This window comes from Syngnathoides biaculeatus, chromosome 8 (genome assembly GCF_019802595.1).
Source record: "Syngnathoides biaculeatus isolate LvHL_M chromosome 8, ASM1980259v1, whole genome shotgun sequence".
NCBI lineage: Eukaryota > Metazoa > Chordata > Actinopteri > Syngnathiformes > Syngnathidae > Syngnathoides > Syngnathoides biaculeatus.
In genome coordinates this window covers 1,092,092-1,117,145 of record NC_084647.1, presented here as the reverse complement: position 1 = coordinate 1,117,145, position 25,054 = coordinate 1,092,092, and the positions used below count along the sequence as shown (strand labels likewise).

Sequence of the window (25,054 nt, the reverse complement as noted above, 5' to 3'; positions counted from 1 at the left end):
AGAAACATATCATCAACCGTTCCTTGGCAATTTATTTGTACAAAAGCTTTGAACTTACAGCGTGCACGGTTGTGCGGTGGTGGTGCTTTGTATAGTTTAAGGCTGGGAGTAGGAATATGAACATTATAACTGCAGCGGACGAAAAGCAGAGCTTCTGTTACGAGCCAAAGGTCAGCCAATCAGGTGAGCGGAAAATAAGAGCTGCGGTGATCCCGTCTGACGTGACAAGTGCGGCCGGCTGGATCTGAACTCACTTTAGATTTCTTCATCCGTATTCCCAAAACAACCGCCGCACTTCCTCATTATTCAGCCGCATCCATGGGACGAAGTGCCACAGTGGAGTATATCACTTACAACCGCGGGACGCGTCATGAACGGGGGGAAAGTGGTCCTGCATGAGCGCGCTAATTTGGTGTGTGTCCACAGTTTTTTTTGTGCGTGTGGATGGATGAACAGCGTGTAGCTTGACTCGTCTTCACCCCAGGCCGGACAAAACCTAGCGCCTGAGCCCGGAGCAGCCCAGCATTGTCTGTGGCAATAAAAACGGGTGTTCGGGCGCAAACGACCTTCCTCACACATTTCTGTTAAAGTGAGACACAACCGCATTCACACTGGAAACGAGAAGACGAGCAAAGGTAGTGTTGACATGAAAACTGCCTGCCATGTTAAGTATTTCACGAATACAGTGTTGGTGTTTTTGGACTGCACTACCCCAAAGATATCTTGAACTTTGGCGTGCACGGCAATCAAATAATTCATATACCCGTGTGTACTGCTCTTCAGATGAATGCTGTGCGTGGGGGCACAGTCACATGGCGCCCTCAGCCATGGCAGGACCGAGATGGAGGAGGAGGAGAGCCTCTGTCGGATAGTGACTCAGAAGAGGAGGACTTCCCTGATGGCAGCACCACTCCACTGGGAGACTACGTCACTCTCGGTGAGGCAGGCTCAAATTAAGGGTGTCCCCTTCAAAGACCTGACTTGCAGACAAGTCAGTTGATTTCCTTTCCTCCCATCGTCTTCCTTCTCGACTGCTCACTGTGGTTTTTATGTCCCTCTGTCTGCATCCTTAGGACTGAAGCAGCTCCTGGATGCTCAGCAGCTGTGCGATGTGACCCTGCTTGTTGAGGGGAGAAAGTTCCTGTGTCACAGGTACACCTGCCACGTTCTACAACTCACCCACGACTCATTGGATGGCATTCGTTTACTCACATGTCGACTAAAATAACAAATAATAATTCAATTTTATATGTGCACAGATACAAATAAATACAAACAAAGCTGAGTCATTGGCTGGTGAGTTGAGGGTGTACGTCGACTCTTGCCGGAAGTCAATTGGGATAAGCTAAGATAGAGAACATTTAAGGAGGAATAATATCCCGGCATACATTCTACCTAAAATGGGCACAGTGCTTATTTGATTGAAGCCAACACTTAACATTTTATTACATAGTAGCCTCATACAACGGGGTCTTAGTTACATAGTTGCCTCATACATTGGGGGCTTGGGATACACATGAATCAGCACAAGTTTTTTTTTTTTCAAACATTACTTTTTATGCTTTTGACTTGCTCGCACAAAGTTGAAATACGAGTGCTGTACAGTGCCAGGTAACTCAACTCACCTCAGAACAGCAAGCAGTATTTGGTAATTAATTCCATAGTTGCCTCATTTAGTAACGTCTTGGTATATACGTGAAGAATCATCATCTTAATCATCATTAACATTGCAAGCATCCTCCAAAATTTGTTCTCTGCAGTTTACCCATCACAGTGAACACACAAACACTTGTTAGTGGAACACAGTTGAGCAGGGGGGGGAGTAGTGGCAGGGAAAGACCTTAACCGTTGGCCCGTGGCTGAATCAACATGAAATTTCTTTAAAGGTCAGAGGATAAAAGTAGTCACAATGTTCTTCATAACGAGAACCCCTTTATAAATCACATCACAACAAGGGCCAGTTGGTAAACATGAGAAAATACTGTTCAAATAAAAGGCTTCACTATGTTTATTGCCATTCTTATCTGAAGTTAATTGTAAAACAAAACACAGGCATTTGTGTATTTAAAAGCGCTGCAGTTGATAGCCTCTGCTACCTTAATGCTATCATACAATGCAAAACAACCGTAGGCACTTGGGATAACAATTAACATCTATTTAGTGGTGGTGTTAACTTTTAAGCAATGGCTGTTTGAAGACAAATGGCACAGCAACACGTGTAGACATAATATAGTAACAATTCTTCATCCTCTGCATATCAGTCCTGTACTGCATTGCCACCAGGTGGCCAAGAGGTGTACACCAGAATGAGCAGCACAATGTGCATTGAAGGAGATTGTGAGAAAAATGGTTTCCTTTTAATTGTCATCACTATTTGTATAATATCATATTTGATCTTCGCATGTGTGTACCTCAAGATAATGATCTTGATAATGCTTCTCCAGTGTTTACAGTGACCAGTAGAGACTCATATTACTCCCATAAATGCATTTTAATGGGTCCATTCCTATGACACTGATGTCACCCTTGTCATGTGTATGCAAAACTTTACTCTGGCCTGTTCAGGGTGCTCCTAGCAGCCGTCAGCCCATATTTCAGGGCCATGTTCACCAGTCCTCTGGTAGAGTCTCGCCTCACCGAGATCCGACTGGAGGAAGTGACCCCATCTGTCATGGAGACCGTCATCCAGTTTGCGTACACTGGAGAGGCGGGTCTGTCTCTTGAAACTGCTGAGGATTTGTTTGTGGCTGCCAACCGCCTTCAGGTCATGCCTCTTCAGGACCTGTGCTCGAGGTGAAGTCATGGCTGCGGTTTAATGTTCTCATTCTTTTTTTTTTGTCTTGAAATGTTATTTTCCTCAATTTATCTTCTGCAGATTTCTGTTTGAGCACCTGTCGCTGGACAACTGTCTGGGGATGTATTCTCTCGCTCGATCTCACCATGACCAGCTGTTGCTCCGTGCCTCCCTCCGGCTAGTGGCCCAGCATTTCCCGCGCGTGTCCCGCCATAAAGATTTCCTCCTCCTTGATCACGGCACTCTCGGTAGCCTCCTGAGTTCGGACCGGTTAGGAGTTGACTCAGAGGCTGAGGTGTACGATGCTGCGAGGCGCTGGGCTGAACACCAACCCTTGGATCGCTACGCCCACATGCCAGCGCTGCTTCACCACCTGCGTCCAGGCCTGTTGTCCCAGGAGGAGAGTCAAAGACTGAGCCAGGAGTTGGGCCCCGCTGCAGCTGGTGAAGGCCTTGGAGGGCCCCTTCGACCAAGGGAGGGAATGTTTGAGAAGAAAATTGTGTGTGTGGACCTGACACAGAGGGAAGATGAGAGTTTAGCTGCACAAGACTACACTGTGGACTGCTTTGACCCACGGACAGGCAAGTGGGAGAAGCTGGCGGCATTGGGCTCACTGGTGAGTCCCGGCTGCGCGGCTGTGGGCGAGAGGCTGTTTGTAGCAGGAGGGATTCTGGGGACTGGGTCAGTGTCTTCTGCTGTGCACGAATATGACGCTGTTATGGACCGCTGGACAGAACGCTCCTCAATGGGTCTACCCCGGTGTATGTTGGGCCTTCTTGGCTGTGGTGAGTCGCTCTATGCGTTGGGGGGAAGCAATCGTTTGGCACTATTAGATTCAAGTGAGACTCTGGAGCTAGCTACCTTGAAGTGGGCACCGGGCCCTCAGTTACCCTTCCCCCTGCGTGCCTTTGCCTGTGCAGCTCTGCGGGGGCGACTCTACCTTTTAGGTGGAACAACACTTGAACAGAACCGGGCCGTGGTCCACTCAGGAGTACTTATTTATCACACTGTGACAGACTGCTGGACTCGAGTGGCTTTGGACTCTGGTGCCACCTGCCTTGCTGGTGGTGTAGCAGTGCGAGGAGGAGTCTGTGCCATTGGCGGATACATCAGGGATACCACTAAGTTTCTAGATGGAAACTACACCAATCTGGAGACTTTAGACGCCACCGGCCGTGTACTGTTTTTTAGCGAGCGCAGGGCTTTTGGTGTGGAGCGAGAAGTGACCGGAGGAGGGGTAACGGTCTCTGCTGGACAGCGCGTGGGCTCAGGGGCCAGCGATAGAGCGCCGAGCCCTGTCGTTTTTCCCGGCCTGCCACGGCGGATTGCAGCCGGAGGTGTGGCCAGGTGGAAACGGAGAATTTATGTTTTGGGCGGAGAAAACGGTTCCCGGTTCTACGACAGTATGTACTGTTGGAAGCCTGGCTGGCGCAGCTGGGTACTGCGACGTGAAAAACTCCCTGGAGACATGGAAGGGGTCAGTCAGTTTGGTTGCACCACTCTAAAGTTCCCGAAGAAACACATTCTCTCCAGACTAAGACGAGCCAAAGAGAACTGTGTCTTGCATGATTAGGTTCACAGGAACCCGTTGTAATTCAGCAAAAGTAGAACAGTACAACACTACAGGTGAGCTCCAAGGTGGGGCAGCATTCAACAAGAGTCCTGATTGCAACGACTACATAGATTGTAGAAACAGATGGCAGGATTAAATAAGGTTTAATGCACCTGAATGTACTTTTGATCATCTCAAGCTAAAATGTTTCAAAGAGGTTTTATTTAACTTTATAGGTTTGATATTAAGAAAGTTGTAGATTAAAGTTAAAATTACTTGAAATGTGTTCTGTACTTCTAAGCCATTTTTAAGTAACCTCAACAGATGGTTTCTATAGTTTTTTTGTTTTTAGAGGGGTTGGGGGTGGGGTTATATAGTGCATTGAAAAAAGGTATCCATACTCCTTGAACCTTTTCCTTTTGACACGTTACAATTGAGATTTTATTTGATGGACCAACACAAAATAGCTCATAATTGTAAATTAGAATGGAAATGATCCAAAGTTTTGAGAAAATAATCTTAAATGTGTTGGGCATTTGTATTCAGCAAACCTGTTAATGTTTTGTATGTGTTTTTGGGGATGTGGCAGAAAACCGGAGTGCCCGGAGAAAACTCCACAGAGGCACGGCTGGGATTGAATCCGGTTCCTCAGAACTGTAAATCCAAGGCGCGACAGCTGCTCCACTTTTTCACCTTCTAATTGTCCTGTGTAGGAGTTTTCCCACCTGCGCCATGGATTTCTGAGTGACCATTTCTTACTTAACACTGCTTCTCTGAGTAGCGCTTGCCTCACTCGCTCTTAGGTTAGAGCACCGATGTCACACGTTTTTGTGCGGGCCACATCATAGTTATGGTAGTCCCCGGAGGGCCATTATGACTATACTCATAAATGTATGGTCATTTTAGGTATTTCACACCAAATTCAAAACTACTTTTAAAATTAGAAACCAGTAAAAACTTTGTTCCATTGTCCAGTTTATTTTAAAAGGGGCCTTGGTAACAAAATGCTTGCAGCATTGTTCTTAAAAAAAAAAAAAAAAAACACACAGTGGGCCCTACCGGCCTTGAGTGTGACAGTAATGGTTCTGACAATGGCCATGTCTTAGTAGATTTGCAGTTGGTGCCATACGTTTTCAATTTTTGAAAGATGAATGAACACTTCCCACATGGGAAAATCCATTTAGAACAACCCTGTTTTACACTTCTCCACAACCTGTCTGGTGCCTTTATGTTGCTGCTGTTGAGTAATGTTGTGAAAGCCCTTCACAGAATATATTAAGGATATATTCCTATTAGGTGAATTACACAGGTCGACTCTTATTGAGGTGAGATTTGACGACAATTGCAGTGATTGGAGAGGGGCTGAATGCAAATTCACACCAAACTTCAGATAAGTCACTTAAAATTGTGAAAACCATACATCATTAAAGTTTCACTTAATTATGTGCTACCTTTGTAATTGTAAGGTCACAAAATGTTCAAGGGGCATGGGTACTTTTTCAAGGCATTGTGTATAAGTTAGTGTTTTGTTTTACCCACGTGGTTGATCTGAAACAAGCAAAAGATGTGTACACCATGGTTTATGGATAGATTTATTAAACAATTTTTATCCTCCAAGGAGCAAGTCTTCCTGTTCATGGTACAACCAGTCACTCCAAAGGATGGCAACAACTGATAATTGCGAAACCTGTAAAATATTTACATTATATGGTCAGATACAAGTTGGCAAAATAAGGTGTGGTCATTTAGCTCAAAAAACTAATCACATTACCTGATTTGATTAGTGCCAGTTAAGCTTTCACATCACCTATAGAGAGCCTGATTAATATGAAGGAACCCCAAAATCTTTGCATCAATTTCCACAAATGGCTTTTATTATGTAGAGTGTGATTTTATTTGGCAATCACAGCTGAGTACCAATAAGTAAAGGCATACTGTATGCATTTGATTTGACAATTTCAGGAACTGGACTTTTGAATGTAAATAAAAGGTTATACTCTGGTGAAATATTTGCAGGGAAAAAAAACAGGTTTGGAGAGAATCTAAATAAGGTTACACAGACTTATTAGCAAATTGCAGTTAAGTGTGAATTTCAGTTAAGCACAAAATTAGACATCCGTTGGTAGCATTTTGAGTTATTTGTTGAATGATTCCACCGAGGATAGGACTCCAGAGAGGCTGTTTAGAGTGTTCAGTTGACCGAATATTGCAAAATATTAGATTTGCTCAAAATACACGTTCCCTGCGACATGACTGGCGACCAGTTCAAGGTGTAGTCCGCCTTTTGCCCATTGTTAGCTGTGATGGGCTCTGGCACTCCCGTAACACTTGTGAGGATAAGTGGCTTGGGAAATGGACATGGATTTTAAAATAAAAAAAAAGAATCCGTCATATGTCACTGTCTTAGGCATAAGATAACCATTTCACAAATGAAAATTAATATTTCCCTCTTCAAACAGCATGTTTTGTTTTTAAGGACAGATTTTTTGGGGATAAAGCTTGTTTATTTTGCAAGTATGTAATATAATGGCCACCGTTTACTCAGGTAGAGGTGTGCCAAACGACGTCTTGATCACAAGTCAGTGAAACAAGTGCTCTTGTTGGAGCAGTTATGTTCTTAAATTTATTTCTCAAATTCTAGGGAAATTTTGCCTGGATTGTATTTCCTGATTCACTGTGCATGGTTGATCAAAATTAAAGATAGGCTCATTTAAAAAAAAAAAAAAAAAAAGCTGTTTTTGAATTGAAAATGTTTCAGTATGCGTTTGCTGTGTAAAAATAAGGGGATTTCTGTGCCAACGTGTAAACTTACTTAACAAGGCTTTTGCACCGCACAGTTGCATCGTGTATCAGTGAAGTAGGTTTGTTTTTCTACCAATAGGTTTTTGTAAACTGGAATAAAAATTAAATGACTTTGTTGCTGGTGTGTTCAGATTGATTGTAGATTACCTGCATTATTGACGACACATTGTGAGAAGAGTGTGATTACACTCACCAAGGGTGTCGCTAGAATACTTACTGGTGGTATGGATTGAAGAAAAACAGTGAAATCCGACCTCAGTCATGCCAGGAAACCCCTCGTCCACAGATCCCTACTGCTACATCTCACTGAAATGCTACAACCACAGGCAGGATGCCATCAGCCACCTGAGGAACTTCACCAGAGGTGAACCTTTATGGGGTCCTCTCTTGTTCCATAGTTGGAGCCCGGTTCTTGTGCACCAACTAGCAGAGTATCAAATGCCAATATAAAAAGGTGTAGAAATATTAATGAAACCTTTGATAACTTTGCTAGAAACACAAAAATAAGGGGAGTCCCTGTGTAGTGGTACACATGCCTGCCTTTGGTGCGGGCATCGTGGGATCGCTTCCCGCTCAGTGATGGTGTCAATAACCGCCCGGCGTCCAACTGGCGACCAGTTCAGGGTGTAGTCTTCCTTTCGCCCGAAGCTAGCTGGGATAGGCTCCAGCTTTCCCGCAACCCTTGTGACTAAGCAGCTTGGATCATAACATGACAAAAAAAATTTAAAATAACTGGGCCTTCCTTGCCATCTGCTAGCATTGACTTATTACTGTTGTACTTTCCAACAACGGTTTTGGTAAGACTCTCCAAAATCTCCAATCCATGACAGATGTATGATGCTCAAAATCACAATCTAATCATCAAAACTTATGTCCTTACTAAAATACAATTCAACTAACTGGTTAAGTTATTGCAAAAAGCTGTTTTTTTTTTTTTCAAGGCCACGCCTAGTAGTAAGATAAGGTATTATTCCAATTATAGTGCATTACTGGATTAAATTGATTCGGTGACACTTGGTCAGCTATTATCTCCCCTGCACAATATATTACATTTGTGACATTGCAAGAAAATCCCAACTTTTTATCCATCTGTAATTGTATGGCTTGAATCATTACATCCACGTCTGTTTATGATACATTAAATACCACAGAACCCACTTAAATGTTTGCTTTCCAGTTTTAATCATCACTTTTATATTTAAGCCAATATTTCCCAGTAGAGTTGGACATATCTGGAAACAACAGGTATCTCCCATGACTACCCAAGCATTGTGCCACCCTCATGCAGAATTACAGCATCAGTATAATGTCCAGTCTGTCAGCTTGTTGGGATGGGGTGGCCAAAAAGCAGGAGAGAAAGCTGGAGGAGAGGAGAACTATTTCTGTATGAATAGTCAGTCTATCAGGCCTCTTGAAAAAGGGTACGGTGCAACACCGAATACTCTTGACCGTCTGTGAGGTATCTCATGCCTCAATTTCCTGTCGGGGAATAGAGGTAGGGGGAATTTAAGGCTGGAGGCTGGTGTAGAGTTTCTGCGGTCTGTGATAGTTGATTTGACAATCAGAGCGCTGGCGTTTTTGGCCAACACTATCTACTCAGTTGGAGGACGGAAAAATCATAATGGGAAGGTTAAACAATGATTACGTAATACACGAAAACATTCTTTGTGGCATAGGAAATGGGACCAGTTGATAAAGAGGAGCACAGTTTAATAGTACAATAGAACACCAAACATTCTAAGACACCCCAAAAAGCCACCCCCCTCCCCCCCCATAAAAAAAGGCAAACAAGCAAGTCAGTCAAATCAAAAATATTTTTTATCCCACTGATCTTAATCTATACATGATATCTCCCAGGAGTAGTAATTTGTATCACCTGTTCAAGGCAGGTAAACTAGAGTAGGGTCGAATATGGAGAACAAAAAAAAAAAAAGTGACCAAAGTATGCAAGACTATCAACCAATGGTATGGCTATTTCAGAAATAACTTGAATGACCCAGCCAATGGTTTCAGCAGCATTATCAGGGGACTGATGGACAAACAATAAATACAGCACATTCAGAGAAACAGAAATCCATGGTATAGGACAGATCTTAAAAGTTTGGAATATCAAGTTTGCCTCATACAATCACATCTCTAATCACCAGTGAACATTCCACACAATAGTTTGGCATGTTGGATTCAGTACAGTTCACTTATTCAATTAGCTGCACTGAGCCCAAAGAGCACATGAAAGTTTGCGGTGTAACACAATGTAGACCAAGTCTTGAGAATATAATCTGGCTCTAGGGCATTACATTTCTATTTCTCACTTAATGTTAATCTCAATCAAATACACTGCAAAGGTGTCACAGGAAATGTCTGACAAGCTCTGACCAATGTGTAGAGTTGAGTAGTAACCCTGACACGCTAGAGCCATGAGAACAGGGCAAACAGACAGCAGCGAGACAAAACACCAGCGCTGGTAAACACACTTGAAAAAGTGGCTCTCTGGAGTGCAGTGGGAGGAGAGAAATTTTGTAGAACTTGACAAAAAAGGCATGAAGTGACACCTCTTGTCTTTTCTTCTTTACTGCTCAACTTAATGTTGAGAGCAACTACTAAACATGAGGTTGAATTAAGAATGTCCTGGAGTGACGATTTCTTATATTTTTTCAATCCTTTGAGTAGAAATGATGCAAGACAGGTTAGAAGAGATGAGAGGCAATATTTTTCCTCTTCTACCTGGCCTCTTCCCGTCGGATCTCCCTCTTGGATCGGATGGTCTGAGAGCCATCAGCAGGCTGCTGGACCCAGTTATTATCATGAAGCCCAACACGGCATCCTGGCGTGTCCTTGTCTGTACGTCGGCAACACATCCAGTAGGAACGTCCATAAGGCAGGTCATGGTGGTAAGGTTTAGGGTGCCATCGGCACAACGAAACATCCCCACGCTCATACTGGCGTTTACACTGCTTACAGGGATCATCTCGATAAAGAGGGTCTTGATTCCAACGAGAGTCCACAGCTCGTACTCCGTAGGTCTCGATCAGCACCTTGAAGTAGTGACAGGTGCACTTGAGGGCTGCCAAGGAGCGTGTGGGCAAGTAACTAAAGATATTGACCATTATGTGGTCAGGGAGCAGCAGCATGTACTGGCGAGGTTCAAGCAAGCGTTGAATCTGAAAGCGAATTTCTAGAAAATCATGGGAAACGTGGCGGTATAGGCGACACAGCGATGGGTCTGAACAGTCTTCCCCAACATTGGCAAGGGGAGAATCTGGTCGAGGTGGATGCTCTCCTGAGCACATACCCCCTGCTCCTGGGTTGCGGCTGTTAGCACAGTCCAGAGAGCATAATGCTGATCCTCTGCCAGAAATTGTTGAATTTGACTCCTCTTCTGCCACTCGTGATGGTGGAAAGAAAAAGAGCTGTCCTGGAGGAGGATCCTCTGATGAGAGGTCAGTAGAGCTGGGTACACCCCCAACACTTCCGCCCCCACCAGGCATGGCAAAACACACAGTCTCCTCCTGAACATTCTCTGTACTGTCCTTGCCATAAAACACACATTGGTCCACAGCACCTGTCACCACAACCTCCACATGAAACCCCGTGACTCGCTCCCTACCGACACCTACAGATATTTTTTCCCCAGAAGAAGGCTCCTGGCTTGTTTCTGGGCTGCCAGAGGTGTGGGTGTCAGAGTGATGAAGGTCTACATCTGGTTTGGGGGCAGCAGTTGTGGCAGCAAGCAAAAGGCTACTGGGATCTCTCGAAGAGGGGCTGACAAGCTGGTAGAGGTCACAGGTAATTTTTTCTTTAGATCTGGGTGACGCTTGACTACTCCCACCACCACAACTCATAAACATACAACGTGACCGGCCCGCTGGCTCCAGCTGAGAACGTGGGTCCAGATTTGATACTCTGAAAGCTATCCTCACCTCACCGTGGCTGTGTTTAGGTGGTGGAGAAGGTGCTACGTGACTGGACTCTGTTTCTCTTCTCAGATGCCTGTCTCGGTTAGAAAAGCCTATAGCAGAACCAGGTCCCATATGGAGGCGATTTTCCAGATTCTGAGACTCAAAGTGTGCGATGGCCTGTGCAACTCGGCATGACTCTTGCTGCTCCTCCAGCTCTTGGTCCGTGTGAATGGGAGATGATGATGATTCCTTGACTTCTTTAGAAGGTGGGCTTTTCGAAATGTCAGACTCAAAGGCCACATGAGTGGGATCTGATTCTGTTCCCCGAAGTAGTGTGTGCTGGTGAGGGCTAAGGACCTGTTCATGACTGGTAATAGAGGGCTGGTACTGGTTTCCATGAACAGCCACAATATTCTGGAGAGCCATTGCTGTCCTCTGCTCAACCAAGGCGACCATCTGAGCCACTGACAGCAGGTCGGTCTCATTCGCCTCATCAACTGCTGGCTGATCAGTGGTAGGAGGCGCATTAGGTGCTTCAGAAGAACCATGGGTGATCTGCGCTTCCGAAGCATGCAGACGGTTCGGTGGGTCATAGGATGAGCATCTTCGTCGCCTTTTTGCTTTACTACAGTCAGTTGCCCAGTTACCTTTTACCTGTAACGGGGAGTGGGGGTGGTGAGAGAGAACTTCTGAGAAAACTACAAAGTATCTTGAAAAAAGCAAGCAAATATTTGGTTTTACAGCTTACCTTCATGGCGCTTGGTCGAGATTGGCCTGCCCCACAAAACTGGTGTGCCACAAAAAAGGCAATCTTCTCCTTAGTGTTTCCTGGTTTAATGACATACCAGGTATCCAATAGCACTCGACCATCTTCCATTTGGGTCCCAGAAGACGGAAGTGGTGAAGTGGATGATGTGGGCATAGTGGCCTGGCTTTGCATCAGGGAACTAGAGTTAAGTTCAGGTTCAGGTGGTGTGTTCTCAGAGCCCACATCCTCCACCTTTACATTGTCCTGCACGGCCGCAAGAAGTCCTACATCTTCTTCTCCATCTCCTGCTCTCCTGGCAGCAGGAGGGGGCTCACCCTTGCAGAAGGAGGAAGACCCAGCCCCGCCTACAGCGATAACATTGCCCCCTGAGACAGGAGTCCTAGCTTTATTTTGTGAGTAGGTCCCAAAAGGACGTGGACACCACAAACGGATGTGGGAGAACGTGTCTCGGTCCATCAGGATGCGGACCTCTGGAACATTCCAGCAGCTATGCCGGCCTGCAGGCACTCACGACCGGTGCACTCATCATCAGATTCCCACTTAAGTGCCAACCTACAGGGCACTGTAGCTGCAGAGCTCCCTAGTGATCAGGCATGCAACCTGCATTGAAAGGACAGTCATAGGTGCAAAGAGAATAGTATAAGCAGGGAGAATGAGGTTGAGAGGAAAGAGAAGAGCATAATTAAATCCATAAAGATCACTATTTCAACAGATAGAAAGTTCATTCAACATAAGTAAGTCAGCCAGGTCATTGTAATTTTTCTCAAACATGCAAGGCACCAGACAACACTGAACTACTTTCAGAATTAGTACACAGTAAACTACAGCTGCCCAGCCCCTAACTTCACTGAAATTCAATTATCAAATCACATTTCATCCCAGTATCTAGCCCTCTTAATCAAATCATGAGGGATTGCATTTCAAATTTGGTGTCACGATCCAGCAGATGAGATCCAACAAAGAAGAACAAAATTGACTCTCCTTTCCTGAATCTGTGGTTCAAAGAGGCCTTGCATTAAAGAAGACAACTCTGGGAGCATGCAGACATATGCTAGGACTATCTTTATGAAAGATTCCAAATGGGGTAGGACACTGTGGAACTACTACAGTCTCCTTTTTCTGTCCCCTCGATTCTAACAATACTCCAGGCCAAGTGCACCCAAAATGCTTTTCTCCCACAGCATTGTCAGTTATTGGGCCTGTTAACCATGTGTAGGCACACTTAAAAGAACACTGTCGCTTTATGGCAATGAATTTGGCTCACTGCAAAAGCCTCTCTTCTACTGTGAAAAAGAGCTAAAAGCCACAGTGACTGTACAGCTCATCCAATAATCAAAGAGTCACTTAAGGAAAAAAATAATTGGAACAATCACTGAACCCTTGAAATTAAGTAGAAAGACATACGAGTTAACATGATTAGGGCCACTTATAAGACTAAGGATGTTGAGAACTTAGTGAAAGAAAATGTATACCAATTTCACTTATGTCTATGCAGTAATCCATGTGTGCAGGGACAAACGTAACGACTTCATTGAGAATGTCATAAAAGAAATTGTCTTCCTTTCATTAGCTTGTCCTCAAAAAAAATTATTTCAATGTACAAGTCTATTTGAAACTGCAGTGTAAGTATTACAGGGTTCACTCTGACCAAAAACATTTAAGGGCTTTTTAGGGGCATTCTTAGGGGCAAATTGCAAGCATAAAATATTGAAAACACTATGCACTTTGTAATGTCTTTGTACATGCATGTACCTTTTAAGTGGCAGGACATGGCAGGGTTGAATGTGATGTGGGTAATAGCGATGCAATGATATCTCTCAAGGTTAGGTTTTATCATAGTATTAAATAGCCACTAAGAAGAAACCCCTTTTATTTCTAAATACATTATATATGTTTGAAGTGCTGAAAACATCCATCCAATTCATTTCCCGAGCAGCTTATTCTCACAAGGGTCGCGAGGGTGCTGGAGCCTATCCCAGCTATCTTTGAGCAGGAGGCAGGCTACACCCTAAACTGGTTGCCAAACAACCAGATGCAACAACAATATAGTCAAAAGAATACTATCCTTATATTATAACAAGAATAATATTGTTGAGATATAATTAAGCATATTAATCACCATTTGATTTTTTCCGACTCTGAGATGGGGGTGAAAACACACCCATGTCATCACAGTGTTGGAGCCTTTACTTTCTAGCGCTAGTTCCTATCCCCAACTACATAAGGACAAAGTGAACGTTTTGTTTGTCTATACTGCTCAGTTAAGAGTTAGCTGTGCTTCGCATTGAAAAGTTCCATTTACCACTCGGGCGTGTAGATGGCAAGCTAATGATGGCTACACCCCAAAAGTGTGACGTCGCTGGACCCCTCAATTTATAGAACAGTTCTTCTTTTCCTTTAGGCTTGTACCGTTAGAGGTCACCACAGCGTGTCATCTTTTTCCATGTAAGCCCATCTCCTGCATCTTCCTCTAACACCAACTGCCCTCATCTCTTCCCTCACAACATCCATCAACCTTCTCTATGGTCTTCCTCTCGCTCTTTTGAATGGTAGCTCCATCCTCAGCACCTTTCTACCAGTATAGTCACTCTCTTGCCTCTGGACATGTCCAAACCATCAAAGTCTGCGCTCTCGAACCTTGTCTCGAAAACATCCAACTTTGACTGTCCCTCTAATGAGCTCATTTGTAATCCTATCCAACAACCTCACTTCTAGAGAGAACCTTACCTTCATTTCAGCCACCTCTACTTCTGCTTCCTGTTGTCTCTTCAGTGTCACAGTCTCGAATCCATACAAAATGGCCGGACTAACCACTGTTTTATAAAATTTGCCTTTCGTCCGAGCAGAGTCTCTTCTGTCACATAACACACCAGACACCTTCCACCAGCTGTTCCAACCTGCTTGGACCTATTTCTTCACTTCCTTACTACACTCACCATTGCTCTGGATTGTTGACCCCAAGTATTTGAAGTCATTCACCCTAGCTATCTCTTCTCCCTGGAGACTCACTCTTCCCCCTCCATCCCTCTCATTCTGTTTTACTTGGCTCTCCTTTCCAGTGCATGCCTCCATCTTTCTAATTGCTCCTCCACCTGCTCCCTGCTTTCACTTCAGGTCACAATATCATCTGCGAACATCATGGTCCAAGGGGATTCCAGTCTAACCTCATCTGTCAGCCCATCCATTACCACAGCAAACAGGAAGGGGCTCAGAGCTGATCCGTAATGCAGTACCACCTCCACCTTAAATTCTTCTGTCACACCTACGGCACACCCCACCACTGTTCTGCTGCCCTCTTACATGTCCTATACTATTCTGACATATTTCTCCACCACACCAGACTTATGCATGCAGTACCACAGTTTCTCTTGGTACTCTGTCCTCGGCTTAACCCTTTCTCTAGGTCTAGAAAGACACAATGTAGCTCTTTCTCACTTTCTCTGTACTTTTCCACTAGCATCCTCAAGGCAAATAATGCATCTGTGGTACTCCTTTCTAGGCATGAAATCATACTGTTGCTTGCAGATACTGAATTCTGTCCTGAGTCTAGCCTCCAGAACTCTTTCCCATAACTTCATTGTGTGGCTCATCAACTTTATTTATCTATAGTTCCCACAGCTCTGCAAGTCACCTTTGTTCTTAAACATGGGAACTAGCACACTTCTCCTCCATTCTTCAAGCATCTTCTCACCCACTAGTATTCTGTAGAATAAGTTGGTCAAAAACTCCACAGTCACCACTCCAAATTGTTTCCATACCTTCACAGGTGTGTCATCGGGACCAGCCTCCCTTCCATTTTTCATCCTTCTCTCATTTTCTTTATTCATCAACTTCTCAAAGTATTCTTTCCATCTTTTTAGCACACTACTGGCACCAGTCAACACATTTCCATCTCTATCCTTAATCACCCTTACCTGGTGCACATCCTTCCCCATGTCTATCCCTCTGTCTGGCCAACCTGGAGAGATCATTTCCTCCTTTTTTCATGTTCAACCTGACGTATGTCATATGCCTCGTTTAGCCTTCGCCACTTCTACCTTTGCCCTACGTCACATTTCAATGTATTCCTTTCGCCTCTCCTCAGTTCTCTCACTGTCCAACTTCTTCCTTGCTAATCTCTTTCCTTGTATGATTTCCTGTTTTTTAGGGTTACACCACCATCTCTCCTTCTCCCCTTTCCTACCATAAGACACACAAAGTACTCTCCTGTCTGTCTCTCTGATCACCTTTGATGTAGTAGTCCAGTCTTCTGGGAACTCCTCCTGTCCATCGAGAGCCTGTCTCACCTCTTTCCGAAAGGCCATACAACATTCTCCGTTTCTCAGCTTCCACCACATGGTTCTCTGCTACACGTTTGTCTTCTTAATCTTCCTACCCAACAGAGTCATCCTATACACCACCACCCTATGCTGTCGAGCTACACTCTCCCCTACCACTACCTTACAGTCAGTAACCTCCTTCAGAACATCTGCACAAAATCGATTCCACCTGCATGCTTCTACCTCCAGTCTTGTAGGTCACGCGATATTCCTGCCTCTTCTGGAAAGTCCACCACCATCTGTCCCTCAAAGTTCCTCTCCTGGATGCCGTAATTACCCATCACTTCTTCATTGCCCCTGTTTCTTTTACCAACATGTCCATTACAATCTGCACCAATCACAACACTCTCTCTGTTGGGGATGCTCAGAATTACTTCATCTAGTCCCTTCCAGAATTTCTCTTTCAACTCAAGGTCACATCCTACCTATGGGGCATAGCCGCTAATCACATTATACATAACACCCTCAATTTCAGATTTCAGTCTAATCACTCGATCTGATAATCTTTTTACCTCCAAGACATTCTTAGCCAGCTGTAAAATAACCCCTACTCTATTTCTCTTCCCCTCTACTCCATGCTAAAACAATTTAAACCCTGCTCCTAAACTTCTAGCCTTACTCCCTTTCCACCTGCTCTTTAGGATGCATAATATAACAACCTTTCTCCTAATCATCATGTCAACCAACTCCTGAGCTTTTCCTGTCATAGTCCCAACATTCCAAGTCCCTACACTCAGTTGTAGGCTCTGTGCATTCCTTTTCTTCTCCTGCCGACGAATCCAGTTTCCTCTTCTTCTTTGTCTTTGACCCACAGTATCTTAATTTCCACCGACGCCCTGCAGGTTTACAGAGCCTGGGGCGGGTGTTGTTAACACGGGCCACGACCGATCCAGTACGGTATTCTTTAGATGTACAGTCATATTTGTTTGGAAGTTTTACGCCGGATGCCCTTCCTAACGCAACCCTCTGCATTTATCCGGGCTTGGGACCGGCCTACAGATTGCACTGTCTTGTGCCCCCATAGGGCTGCATTAATTGATAGAACAGTTCAGTGATGTTATCTAACCCCCTCAATTTTTTTTTTACTTTTAAAGTGATGGTATGACTTTTCGAAGACACGCAGATGGCAAGCTGAACATCAACATCACCACCTGAGTGCAGTGCACGACACATACGGATTTGTGGGTAACTTAACATAAAAGAATGTAGAAATGATTGTGGACTTCAGGAGACATCCTTCACCACGCCTGCCCCCCCCCCTCCCCCCCGTCTTGTGTCAACCGTTGAGACCTTAAAGTTTTTTGGAATTACAGTCTCACAGGACCTGAAGTGGAGACAAACAACTCCATCCTCAAAAAAGCCCAGCAAAGGATGTACTTCTTGCGGCTTCTGCGGAAGCACAGCCTGCCACAAAAGCTGCTGATCAATCACCCACAGTGACTGCGACCGGAGCGGTGGCCCTTATTATAGAAGTCTGTTTGGCCATTTATTTAATCATTCAAATTTGTCAGGTTTATTAACATCACTCTTTTCTGTGGTATGTCAAATTTACATGACATTTTTGGGCAGGTTTCATCCCACTACTCTCACGGTATAATTATTGCAATTTCTGGGGAAAACTCAAGGTATTGCAGGAGGTTTCACAGTACAAGTGGGGTAAAAAGGCAATAGCAGCAGAACCCAGTGTTTATGTACATATACACACACGCACACACACCTCATCGTTCTGGAAATTTTTTTTATTTTTATTGCACTAATTTTTACAGATATGTAGATTCCCAGTGCAAATTTAAATGAATGGGCAAATAAAAAAAAATGGAAATCTGCTCTGATCGATGCATAATATATAGGCCCAATGTTGGGGACCAGAGGCTTTAAGCATCACAGTACACAAACAATTCACATTATAGCATAAAAAAAAAAAGTGATGGTGAAGGTGTTTTCTCGAGTTATAAGTACGCTGAAATATCCACGTTTAGGGAGACAGTGCCAGACATATACTCCAAATTGACGGTCAGGATTTTTGGGGCTGTTCACAGAGTGAACTTAAAAAAAAATAAATAAAAAAAAAAAAAAAAAAAAAAAAAAAGGAGAACCGGGCACTGATACAATCACAAGGTGGAGCAATACAGCTATTTAAAGTGGGGGTGACATCCCTATAAACATTCTAAAATAGATATTGTAATGAAAAATACATAACAGTATTCACTTCAATGTCTATATGAAAAAAAAAAAGTGAGCGGAGAGTGCGTCATTCATGCACAAAGTTGCGCAATCGAGTGTCCCTCGACATCCAAGTGGTCACCATATTAGTCGCATCATCTGTCCTTGACGTCATCGTCACTTCCGCCGTTGAAAACACGTAATGCCTGCTACTATGTAAGCCGAACAACAGAGATATTCCGATTTTTTGCGCACATCGACACATTTCATACGCGGATCTTTTGTTATGTTATCAGAGAGACCAATTACGTGGTCCGCCCCAAACTATTATTTTTTTTTAGTAGCTATATACACACTTGCCTGTTATTTGGAACCCACGAAGCTCTCGTCCTCTGCACACGTGCAATCCATTTTTCACAACTTATGAAGGGTAATTCCATTCTCCCGAGTGTTCAAGGAATGTCCAGCAATGCAATGAGCTGGCATTTTGGCTAACACGAAGGAACAACGAGCTACCTTCCCAGAGGTAAAACTAATGGAAACAAACAAGTCCACGAGGGGACGCCACTGTCCTTTACGTCACTTTCTGCATCTGCTCGACAACAAATCCCTGAGAAGATTTTCATGGCGGGAGTTACAAAAAGCTGTATACGTCAAAATCATGTTTTGTGGTGAAAAAACACATGGGACCATATTGGCTGTGGGTTTTTCATTAATAATATACCAAAAATCATCCATTTTATGACACTTGAGCTTTAAATTACTGTACATAGTTGTGCACTTATTTGCACAAAAACATATTTACAATGGCGCCACGGTGTCTCAGCTGGAAAGTGAGTGGACCTGCCTGTGTGGCGTTTGCATGTTCTCCCCGTGCCTGCGTGGGATTTCTCCAAGCACTCTGGTTTCCCCCACATCCCAAAAACATGCAACATTAATTGGACACTTTAAATTGTCACTGGGTGTGATTGTGAGTGTGGCCATTTGTCTCGGTGTGCCTTGAGAGTGGCTGGCAACCAGTTCAGGGTGTACCCCGCTGCCAGTTGACAGCTGGGATAGGCTCCAGAACTCCCGCGACCCTAACGAGGATCAACAGGTAAGAAAATTGATGTATATACAATTATGTATCTTTCATCTGTTTATACCAATGTGGCGTATTGACAGACAGAAAAAAATAATGGTCTTCTGTCAGAGGGCAGAAAGTAATGTATGTATAGTCGTTATTGTGTTCACATTTTGTGATTTTTTTTTGTTTGTTTGTTGGTAGGCCACGAAATGTTCCAATTGTAAACTATGTTCCTTGGCTCAAAGGTCAAATCACTGCTTCTAGTAAGGTCATAAATTCTAATCAGTCAGATCAAACCAACATTACAACATGGCAAATAATGGGTTCTAACGTACAGTAATTAAATTACTTCACCCACACAAAAACTTCAAAGCATGATTCGACAGAACGCCTGCATGATTGCTTACAATCGTTACTGCTAGCACTACTTTGCTTGCAACCCGTATCATGTTACAACTACAGGAACATACCTCAAACAAGCCTTAAACGAACATTCTCTCCTATCCTGAGCACCTGTAATCACCAATACGTTTTTTTCCACGTTTGGTCCTTATATTTAAGTTCGCCCGATCCATTATTGTCGTCGCAGAAAAGGACAAATTTTTCTGATCCTTATTATGTGGTAGTCTCAGACATGTTGTTAGTCCCACACTGCAAACTTTTTTTTTTTTTTAAATCGAGGCCGTCAGATATCTACAGTACAACGTTAAAAGACGCACAACAAGCTTAGAAATTAATCGGCTTCTGGATTCATATGTAACATGCATGAAAGCAATGCGGAGTAAATGTGTTTTGTGGAACCCAACAATGACAGTTGATTGGATCGCCGAATGATGACAAAGCTGATCAGCATAAAATGCTCAATATCAGCAGATACCGATAAGGATGACCAGATCAGTGTAAAGTCTTTATGAATACATGAAAGCTGTTAATTTTGTCAAAATGTAAATATGAGGAGCGTACCGTTGCCTTTTTGGTAAAAAATGACCCTCTCAATATGGTGGCCATGTTACAATTAGCTGGGCTGATTTATCTAATGCTAATACCTAAGACCGGGAATGCCAATAGAAGACTGTGTGAAGTCATGTGACATTTTTGTGGTCATTTGATTGGTGTATTAGACTTAAATATCACTGGTGGTTGGATTGTATGGGACCAAATAACGCCCAATGGGGAAGTCAAAGCCATAGTCTCGTGCTTAAAATAGTTGATAATTGACAACTAGCAAGCTACATTTAGATCATTGTAACAGAGTTAGAATACAGTTTCTTCTTAACAGCAAATCAGGGGAAGTGTTTTTTTTTCTGATCTTGTCAACTCCTGTAACTTTCCCAAAACAGCTGAAAGGAACCTCAGGCACCCGCGGAGTAATATTCAGAAATTACTTCTATATCTGGCTGGTGAATGTGTCGAATGCATCTAGCTGCCAGTGTTCGAGTATAAAGCAGCCAATGACAACAGCGTCACTCCCCATGCCCCACAGAAAAAAAACAATCAGATCTATGTGGTTCACCTAAATATTGTGAGTTCAAAACTGCAAATTTTGGCAAAAGGTGACGGCTTTGCACGAATGAAACAAGAGTGTGAATGGTTGGTTATCCACGTGACTTGCATCTGGCTAATGCGGATAAGCAGTACATAAAACTAACAGACGCAGAAAGAAACAGTTTAATAATGTTTTCATTTGCTGTTTCACAACAACTTCAACGGAACAAAGAGACAATCTATTGATGTTAAAAAGTCAATATCATAAAGTTGCGATAAATCACATGGACTAGTCAATATCTATCCTATCAATGTTCAGTACATCATAAATTGGTGAACCACGGCAGAGTGTATTCAAAGTGTATGCTTCATTTGAAAGACTTCCTGAAAAAGAAGGTTTGGGTTTAAGCTTTCTAGATCAAACTAATCCTTCAAATCCTGGCCAAGCTTAGAAGCAGCCAGCAACACTTCAGAACTGGGAGCTTGGGGACATTCTTTAAAACTGTGCGTAGTATCTGGAAAAGAGTTTGGTGACTTCAAATACACAAATGTAAAACATTGGCTTCAATTTAAGGAAACAAAGAATATTATTTACAAGAAAATCCTCCTGAGGCAGCTTTGAATTGTTCTATACTAACACAGGTTTATGAAAACAACCCAAAACAGAGTAATAAGACTTGTGAAATTTCTGACTCCCTTCTTTTTGAGAAATGTGCATTAAAAAAAAAAACATATTTGCATACCAACAAACAGCAGCTCTATGCTTTCATCAAGGGATAGATGATTATCATAGGTGCAATTCTCACCACACCAGGTTTGTCTTGCCCTTACATATTATTTTATAATGTACTATATGTGAAGACATGGAAAAAGATGGTACACTGTGGTAACGCCTAACGGGTCAAGCCGAAAGGAAAAGACGACACTGTGGGTGAAGACAGAAAATGTTGAATGATGAGTACCTAAATGTAAAGCTGCACTCAAATTTACATGTGTACACTGGCGTGAGGGTGCTCACTTCTATCTAAGTAAGTGTAACATTGCAATAACAATCACTTGTCAGGATTGAAGAAGTGTCCAAAAATTGTTTCTATTTGTCACTTTAACTGTCGTTAAAAGTCTGTTAGTTCCAGAATTAGCCGCTGTTTACTGGGGCGGGGGTGCAAAGCAGGCAGAGAATAGGTCCAATGTATTTTCCGGGTCACAGATATAGAAAAAAAGGCAATATCAAAAGATGTGCCTACTGTACACAGACTCGCAGCAAGCAGCATGGAGGCACTGTTAACTTTGAGGAACACTCTGGTGTCTAGAACACACCATTTTTTGCTAGCGCAAGGTTTTTTTTTTGGTCATGCCAGTCACCTTTGGCAACAGATCTAGAACTAGGAAGGACACCAATTCCTCACAATTCATGAAGGCAACTTGCCCATGATGAGTACTGTACGTCAAACAACATAATTGCTGCCCATGACCAAGCAAACTGGCAAGATACGTTTGGATGAAAAAAACTTTCATTTTGAAGTCTTTTTATCTTCATTTACAATAACTTTGTACTGTCCTAGCCCTTTTAGGTGCTTCAATGTAATGGACAATCAGCTATATTGGTGACACCCCCCCCCCATTAGTCCGTTCTCTCGAGATTCCGGTGTATAGTCAACTGTCACTGTTGCAAGGTGTCAACCAGCACGTATAGCTCAGTGCATTGTTCAGACCGGTCATCAGCCTAGGTAACATGGACAACAGACAAGTTGAAAGGTCTACAGGGAAGTTCATCCATGACGTGGAAAGGTTATACTACTCAGTGACAATTTCATGTTAGATTTTGATTGGTCAATCACAACAATCATCGTACCAAATCACACCTGATACTTTAAAAGGCACACAGCAAATTATATATTTAGTCTAAATCCAATCAGCCCACCCAGACAATATGTCCTTCTAGATAACCATTCTATATTGCATAGTAGAAACTCTGAATCGCTGTTGCAAGGCTAATATATTCATTTTCCAGATGCTGGTTTTAGTTATGACATGAACTACTGTTATATTCCGTAATACATGACATGGAACATTTTGTTGTTAGTCCAAGGCCTTACGAGCAATCTATGGTGTTTCAAACCCCGCATTATACAGTACAAGAACGTCAACTAAACATTAACACAACAGATTGTTAATTGGAAACTCTAATCGCTGTTGCAAGGCTAATATATTCAAGAATAGTTTTAAATCTTGTCCATTTTCCAGATGCTGGTTTTAGTTATGACATGAACTACTGTTATATTCCGTAATACATGACATGGAACATTTTGTTGTTAGTCCAAGGCCTTACGAGCAATCTATGGTGTTTCAAACCACGCATTATACAGTACAAGAACGTCAACTAAACATTAACACAACAGATTGTTAATTGGATGTTTTTGATAATCGTACTAATTTACTATCCCTAAAAACACCTATTTTAACTCGTTTTCTTACAAAACAAATAAATAAATAATCAGAAATCTTATGTAGCGTCACTGGACCACGAATTAATTTTCGTTTTTTTTTGTTAAATGGACAAAGACAAACTGTTTTCAGTTGCGCGTGTGTACTGCATTCTACAAACTGGAATTAAGGACGTATGATAATTGAAGGGTAATTGAGCAACTTATACGGAAGGTTGATATGTATTAAGTAAGTTGACGACTCGCTACATAATTGCCAACTTGACATACCTGCAAAGTGGCTAGCAAGCTAAGGTTAAAAAATGAAAAAAATAAAATAAAACATAGCGTCTTACCTCAACAACTCTGGTCTTCAAAAGTCTCAAGCAACAGTTTGGGCACTCACACTCTCGATGGTACGACTTTCCTCATTGCTTCTGGCCAAACCAGTTTGTGTGGATTGCAGATGACACGACTTCACTATCCGCGTCCACGTAGCTAAGCTAGCTCACGCTCAGGCTAACGTCGACGGCAGCTACTTTCCTATTATCAACCTTCCGCGGCCGCTGCTTCTATCGAGACTTGTCAGTTTTCTGAGCCGACCTTGTTAGGACTGTCGACAGTCCCGCTCCATCTATCTATTTAGAAGTGACACAAGCTTTAATGGTATGTGCGTTGGATACCAAAATAATCAGTGTCAAAACGAAAGAGGGAGGAAGGCCATCTTGTTGACAAGCAGCTGCATAAGGCGGCCAGCCAATAGGAATCTAGAGTCGATGCTGTGCCCATATATGGCGTCACCCCCTCCTCCCCTGCACACGGTCCTGCTAACCCCCCCGCACTCACTGGACAACACTGTCCAGTCTCAACAAAACAAGATTATACGTAGTCATAGCTGAGGAGCTCTCGAACAACATCATCATGACTGTCTAATGAGAGTTGCACCAAATATTATTAACACAAACAACTTACTATTTAATTTGCCCTTTTTCCTGTTAATTTCTGAGCATTCATACTAATAACATATTGATCAATACTGTATTAATATTACATCACATTACAATATCTTTGGTATATGTCGCAAATAAAATTCTCTGACGTACGCTAAATTGTTATTTGATATTATATTCATAATTGATGATGATAGTTAGCAGCAGGGGTGTTGTGTGACGATATGTGCCGCGCCAGCTCCCACACAAATCAAAATGCAGTTTACAGCAGTAGGTTGAATTTAGTTGCAAAGAAAACATTTGGGGCGCAAAAATAAACGTACTTAAAAATAACATTAATGCACATAAACTAGGTTTTGACATTTTTATCTAAAATCTGATAGGTCTCATGTAACTATTGGATAAACCATTACTTTCCTTAACAGAATCTATCTATCTATCTATCTATCTATCTATCTATCTATCTATCTATCTATCTATCTATCTATCTATCTATCTATCTATCTATCTATCTATCTATCTATCTATCTATCTATCTATCTATCTATCTATCATTTAGATGTTTGTATACAAAACAATGTTTACTTCATGCAATATAAGTAGAAACAATACAGTGTAAATCATCCAAAATACCTGAACAGCGACCTCCCATCTTGATCGACTTTCCCCGAGCACGTGCAAGGTTGCCGTACAACTGCAACATCCCCTTCGTTTCAATTGGTCCTTGCTTTATTTTAGTCCCGCCTTTTTTTTATGGTACTGGTCAGACGGTTTGGGATAGACGCCCTCCGTTAAGATTTATTTTCTTTCATTGGTCCCAAAATGACGCCCC

The 25,054-nt window shown here is 42.8% G+C and overlaps 2 protein-coding genes across 5 annotated transcripts; one reads left to right on the top strand and one right to left on the bottom strand.

Moving 5' to 3' along the window:
- The first annotated feature begins 42 nt into the window (after positions 1-42).
- si:dkey-260j18.2 (uncharacterized protein LOC325231 homolog) lies at positions 43-5,963 on the top strand. Of its 3 annotated transcripts, XM_061827536.1 has the most exons (6): positions 50-183; positions 427-635; positions 784-937; positions 1,074-1,152; positions 2,566-2,793; positions 2,876-5,963. In XM_061827536.1, exons 3-6 carry the CDS (start codon positions 784-786, stop codon positions 4,365-4,367), a joined length of 1,953 nt encoding a protein of 650 aa, XP_061683520.1. In that variant the 5' UTR covers positions 50-183; positions 427-635; the 3' UTR covers positions 4,368-5,963. The 3 variants fall into 3 exon arrangements, with proteins under 3 accessions (XP_061683521.1, XP_061683520.1, XP_061683519.1); XM_061827537.1 differs by lacking the exon at positions 427-635 and having other exon boundaries at positions 43-183; XM_061827535.1 differs by lacking the exon at positions 50-183 and having other exon boundaries at positions 190-635.
- Positions 5,964-8,306: 2,343 nt separating this feature from the next.
- On the bottom strand, positions 8,307-24,975 carry fbxo46 (F-box protein 46). 2 transcript variants are annotated; one of them, XM_061826801.1, is made up of 3 exons: positions 24,856-24,975; positions 11,796-12,416; positions 8,307-11,701 (listed from the first exon to the last, which is right to left on the bottom strand). In XM_061826801.1, exons 2-3 carry the CDS (start codon positions 12,270-12,272, stop codon positions 9,869-9,871), a joined length of 2,310 nt encoding a protein of 769 aa, XP_061682785.1. In that variant the 5' UTR covers positions 12,273-12,416; positions 24,856-24,975; the 3' UTR covers positions 8,307-9,868. The 2 variants fall into 2 exon arrangements, with proteins under 2 accessions (XP_061682785.1, XP_061682784.1); XM_061826800.1 differs by lacking the exon at positions 24,856-24,975 and adding an exon at positions 23,629-24,042.
- Positions 24,976-25,054: the final 79 nt, after the last annotated feature.